Here is a 6,243-nt window from a genome sequence, read left to right on the forward strand (position 1 = left end):
AGAGTTAAGTTTGATCATGCGCAGACAAGCAGGCAAGGCCTATGGAAAATTCCACAGCGTGCCCAGCATGTGCCCCCTGGGTGACCTGTTGGCTTGTCAGTCAAGCGTGACCTACTTTTCCACCATGCGCATGCTCAGTCATATACAGAATCTAAACAGAGGCACGCTCGGTTTAGCTAAGAGCATGACTTCATAGAACTAGAAAATTCTTCAGAGCAAGCAACCTAATTGGCCACTTGGTTGCTATAAAGGGTTTGTGAACCCCCACCTTTGGGGTGCTGTCTGTCAGTGTGGTTCTCTCTGTCAGTGCGGTTCTCTCTGTCAGTGCGGTGGTGGTTGTGTGAGGGGAGACTGTGCTCGACCTGTAAGCAGAGGCTGCCTTGGCAGGGACTGTGAAACAGGGAGAGATCGATCCAGAGAGCAAAGACTGCAGAGACTGCTCTTCTGGAGGGCTTCAGGCCCACCAGTCTCCTCCTCATTGCGAATTGGCTGTTCGATTCCCCTTCGTTCTCGTATTGATTTTCTGGCTACCGGACTGATTTTGGCACTGATCCTGATCACGATTCTGATCAACCGGACTCACTTCGACTACGGCTTCATTTTACCATACTCGGCACTGACCTCAGCATCACTCTGCATCAACCTCAGCATCTTAACGATCATCCGTTTCGTCCACGTTGGACTGGCATCACACCGTTCTTCATGTTACAGTTCGTTGTTCGTCTCCCGATTAATGAGCTGTTGACCAGCCCTGGGACTATCGAGTTGGGCAGCCGCACCTAGCCTCCGGGCTAGAAAGCAAGGGCTCAGCTCGAGAACCCTGTGGGCCAACAGACCCCTTTGTCGTTCGTTATCTAACTGTAACCGGAGCAAGCTTCTCTGCCTACGCTCCAGTAGCATAAGTAAATAAAATACACGTTTTGAAACTGCACCGAGTCCCGTACATCTCAGACTCCTTGCCGCAAATCCCACCTATTAGTTTGTGCTCGGGCCACTGTGACACCAGGGCGCTGTTCCCCGACACATGGCATACATTTTATGGCCTGAACCCAAAATAGCCTGGTATGTGAGACATCCCTTGGCCTTCCAGAATGACTCAGAATTGCCACAAATGCCTTCCATTTTCAGTATCCTTTGAAATCCAAAGTGTAGCTTGCAAACTAAAACAAATTCATTCATTCCAGCAATAACCACCAAGATATAGGAAGGATGTTAGGCCATGCAGTGGAGAGCAGAGCAGGAAGTGGCCCTTCTTTGTCCTTTATGCTAGTATCAGCTGTCCTTGGCTCCCCTTAAGCAACCTAGGAGCTTGTTTTTGGGTCTCAGACTACCCCGTAAGAGAACATCTCAGAATTACTGTCCTATTGTCACCATCAGCCAGTGGCACAACTGGGAGGGTGTGCATTGCACTCTAAATCCCAAGGTCTCATGCTGATTAGAAGGCACAATATACTTGCTATTTAAAAAGACAGGATTAAACGAATTCTAATATTAAATTCCCCTAGTTTCAAGTGGCCAGGAGAAGGCAGTATCAAGAGATGACACTTCAATAAATGAGAAGTTATGTAGGAGTAAAGATTCAGAAAATATTTTGCTAAAGACATTGATAGCTCCTAAGAAATATGGTGATAACTTATCGCTGGAGATTAACATCTCTCTCTGAATTGTGTTCAAACAAACAAACACACACTTTAAAATGTGTCAGCTCTCCTGCTCATTGCAAGTGCTTCTCATTTTCAAATCAGGCAGCTGGGTCCTCAAATCTGCAAACATTTTAGTCTATGCAGACAAGGCAGAGGCCTAAACTGCCACTAAATTTCTTCCATGGTGTGGAAAGCAAGCAAACCTGACTACAGAAGAGTGAAATGGATCAAAAATCTAAATTAGGTAACAATACTACTGAATGTATGTCAGAATTTCTTTGCAAGACCAGTGCTGAGCAAACACATTAAAAAGTAAACATCAAAATTAATTTTTATAGCCTTGGATGTAGAGCAGGGGTGGGCAATTATTTTGGGCGGAGGGCTGCTTACTGAGTTTTGGCAAGCCATCGAGGGCTGCATGACAGGCAGCCAGGGGGCAGCTAAATATTAATTTTCTAAATTTTTAGGGGCCCCACGGGCCGGATAGAATGGCCTGGCGGGCCGCATCTGGCCCGTTGGCTGCATTTTGCCCACTCCTGCTGTAGAGTTACTTAAATAGCCTCAGTTCAGATATTTCAGAACTGCTGAGACAGACTGAACTTCAAGCAGATACAGAAAGCTAGATTATACTGTAAACTAGATTATGTAGTTTTAATATAGTAAAAATAAGAAAGCATTAAAATGCATCATACACTGAGCAACAGAAATGACAGTATTTAAAAATTTTCCAGTGAAACAAAGCTGATGCAAAATCAAAGGTCAGACTCATTTAAAAGGAACTGTGTCAACTGTACTCAAACTAAACTGCTTATTTATGCAAAAAGAAAAAGATTGTTTTATTTAATGTGCTAGGTTTAGGTTCAAGACACCAGATTATTTTACTTAACATATTAATCCAGTAGAGAAGCTCAAATCATTTTAATTTATAAGAAAAAAACTCTCGGGCCAAATATTTAGAAGTAGTACAATCAACATGAGATTTTTGGGAACAGCTCATACCTTTTTCTGTTACAGTGCCTGCAAGACCTTGTAGTATTTTTTTTTTATTATGGGATTTTTTTTTATTTATACATAAACACTCTCAACAGTGTGCACTAAGAAAAAAAGAAACACTGAGACATATGTACTGTTCCCTTAAAACTGTAGCAAAGACCCAGAAAGGAAAGAGCTGGGGAAAATTCAGGCTTTAAAGTACAATGCAGAAGAAAAAGGAGTAATAGTTTTCCTATAGGCCTGGGTCTTCACTTTCCAGAATTGCTCTGTAGGCCAAGGCCTTTTGGAAAAAAATAGAGCCCCTCAAAACTAAGTGTTTTTGTTATTCCTTCCCCTTAAATGTCAATTTGTTGCTCTTACTCTGTCCTTCTCTGTGGTTGAGATTCATCTTCCAAACTGCCTGGATATTCGTCTTTAATAATGATACTACTCCTCACCTCAGATTTGTCTTTACTTCCTGACACATTGCATGAATTTTTGAAGGTCTGAAAGAAGAAAAAAAAAAGAGATAATTGGAGAATAGCTGGCTGCTTCTAGCTAAGAATTTTCTATGCATTACACTGCAAATCTCCATGGGATGATCAATACTCCACTGAACATAAAAACAATCCTGCCACAAGACCTGCTGCTATTTTTCTCAAAATCAGCTTGGATGCTAAACAAAGAAGTTCTTCCATTTTAGGCTTGAACTGTTAAGGGTGGGGGAGGGGGTGGTGTTGGCATTTGCCAATCCAGCAATTAATATGCTTCAGGTTGTATTCCCACAACCTCAAAATGCTAAGAAAGAGTAAATAAGACACTGTGAATAGAATAACTTTTTCTATTCCCAGGACCAAGATATCTAACGAACTGTGTATACCTCTTTGTTCAAATTTTTTTTGTAAGTATCCAAAATACAAATACTTTACAAGGGCTTGGGAGTGCTACAACAGAGGTAGCACACTGGGTGTGACTACAAATACAAGAATGAGTAGAGGAACTGTGCACTCTACAGCATAACAGGGCTATGAACTCAACTGAAGCCTCTAGCATCTGCTGCAGCACAAATAATTAGAGAGGCAAAAGTGACATTACTCTGCACAAGTTTCTAATTGTTTTCATGGGGGACCTTAAGTCGATCAGGGTTAAAATGTGACAATTGTTTTGTTGGTTTAGGTACAAGGAGGCCAAAAACTGCACACAATACACATATGGCAGCCATAAAGTCACTTGTGAAATTAAGCAGAAAAAAAGATATTCCCTCTTTACTCTATGAATTTATTTATGAAAACAGATGTTGATAGATACCAGGCAGAAGGCAAGGCAGAGATGCACCTTACAGACTAACTGAACCAGAGATGTCTAAGCTTTCATGAGCAAGAGCTCACTTCATTAAATCAATTAATCTAAGGAGTATCTGCCCGATTTCAGACTAACATGTCTGACTTCTGTTTTTTTGAATGGGTACCAGCATTTGCCACAAACTCTACACTGATGGTCTGTGTGGACTGTGGCAGGGTACCTTCAAGAGACCTCCTGCACTTCCTTGTCCCCAGTGTAAACCCCACTTTCTCTGCAGCACCAAGCTAACTCCTTTACTATATCTTTTGATTAGCTCCCCACTCCCTTTATCCAATAAATCATACATTCTAGACACATCATCTGCAGTTGAAGCTAGGACGTGTATTTGTTTTCAGTGCAACTAAGCAAAAGAGGGTTACTACTATGGCAATAGTAACATAGAGATGAATCACAATTCAAATGATTCACCCCCACCCACATCATACTGCTTTCATTTCTGTAACTCCTTTCACTTCTAGCTTGTAGACTACACTGCACACATTCAGTTCCTAATCTCCAACTCCAACTAAATGAGTATTTTACAAACAAGTTACTTAAAAAATTTAAAATAGCATATGCATCAGCAGCATACTAACTAACTGAATGTCAGAATTAAAGTTTTGAATTTGAGTGTGATGGTAAGGAAATCCATGATTGTTGGTGGGAATACTTATATGCAGAATATTAAGACTTTGTATTTATTTCAAGCTAAATTATTTTGGAAATTTTCACCAAAAAAGTTTCAGCTATTTCAGAGGATTAAGCATGGTTCTGAGAATTTGCCCATGTTAAAAAAATGGCAACTCTGTGTTGTTTTTAAATGGAAAGCTCAACTCTTTCTATGCTGTAGAGGAACTTTATTTGGCTTAAGATACTTTTTGTATCGGGGATGAGTCATCTGCCATGAAGCAAGTCTACCTGTGTTTAGCGCCCCGTTCCAGTGATGCTGACACTGAGGCAAGTGGCTGGAAGTCCAGGGGCCAAGAGTTTGGGGCCACAGCAGAAGTGCTCCCGGTGTGGCCATGTCAGATGCCAGCGAATCTGTGAATTCTGCTAAATATCTTGTCACAAGGACACGAGAAAGGAATGTGTATTTGGCAAGCTATAAGCCTTTGGAAAAAAATTACTGTTTGCACATGCCAAGTATACTTGTTAGAGGTCCAGAGCTCTAGCCTGCTTTCCTGTGCCACCTAGTGGCAAGGCACTGTAATCATGCCTACTACCCTTGAACAGCTGTACATCTCTCAATTCCTGATCCCAGCATAATTTACATTTGTATGGAAACCCAGCATAAATTACACTGAAGTATGTGAAGGCACATGAATTGAGCTTGGTCTGGATGGCAGTATGGCTTGACTCAGAAAATTTCCCAAGACTAGTGAAAGGAAACATTCTTTGTACCTTAAACCTAAAAAGTAACACAAACCTTTTATGTACAAATAAACTGATAAGAATACAACTGTAAAAGACAAGAAAGGCCTTCAGACACTAATCTTGCCACTTAAGGAACAGGAATCTCTCTTTTCAGATTGAAGCAGGGGGGGATAGAAGGAGAAAGAGTTAATGGAAAAAGAGTGAAGAACAAAAAAACCTATCTCACTTACAAAATCTGTAAGAGCTGGAAAAAGAAAATGATTTTTTTTAGTTGTGCACCGATAAAGATGTTATTAACCAACCATATTGGCCAATGTCAACCCGATAACTGATATTTTAGTAATAATGCAGTGCATTTTAGACTACTGACATAAACCATTTTTTTGGTGCACTCCAGCAGCCTCTTGCGCCTTGCGTCCCTATGCTTAAAAATGGCAGTGGGGGCGTTTGTACTAAAGCTCATTGAACAAGTTTTGTGTCCCTGCTGACATTTTTAAGCATGGGGACACTGAAACGAGATGCTGTGGCACTTTAATTAGAGCAGCTGTTGGAACCGCTCTAATTAAAGCGCTACCCCCCACACCTCTGGAGCATGTGTAAAAGTGTCTGTGCCAGTTGCAGCAGGCAGGACTGGTCCTTCAGCCCCTGCTTTTCCACATGATACCCTTGAACCATAGCCCAGGAGCACCTGACTAAGCCTGCCCATCAGGGCTGAGGGGGAAGGCGTGACAGGGTGAGACCACAGGACTGCGATTTGGGTAGGTGAGGGTGGAGGGTGGATGTGGAGGGGTGTAGGGGACTGGGTTGTAACAGGAAACGCAGATTTCTTAATGCGGTTTTAAGATGCGTGCTGGAAAGCTTATGATAGAGGATGTGTGTGTGTGTGTGTATACACACACACACACACACGCGC

At 41.9% G+C, this 6,243-nt stretch overlaps 1 protein-coding gene across 1 annotated transcript in view; it reads right to left on the reverse strand.

The window, feature by feature from the left end:
* LOC109299696 overlaps positions 1–6,243 on the reverse strand; it is a 104,859-nt gene that overhangs the window by 11,625 nt on the left and 86,991 nt on the right. The window contains exon 7 of the mRNA XM_019520216.1: positions 2,997–3,121. Within this exon, the coding sequence (XP_019375761.1) occupies positions 2,997–3,121 (125 nt within the window). The remainder of the gene's footprint in view (positions 1–2,996; positions 3,122–6,243) is intronic.

This window comes from Gavialis gangeticus, unplaced genomic scaffold, assembly GCF_001723915.1.
Source record: "Gavialis gangeticus isolate Ggan-Ray unplaced genomic scaffold, GavGan_comp1, whole genome shotgun sequence".
In the NCBI taxonomy this organism is placed as follows: domain Eukaryota; kingdom Metazoa; phylum Chordata; order Crocodylia; family Gavialidae; genus Gavialis; species Gavialis gangeticus.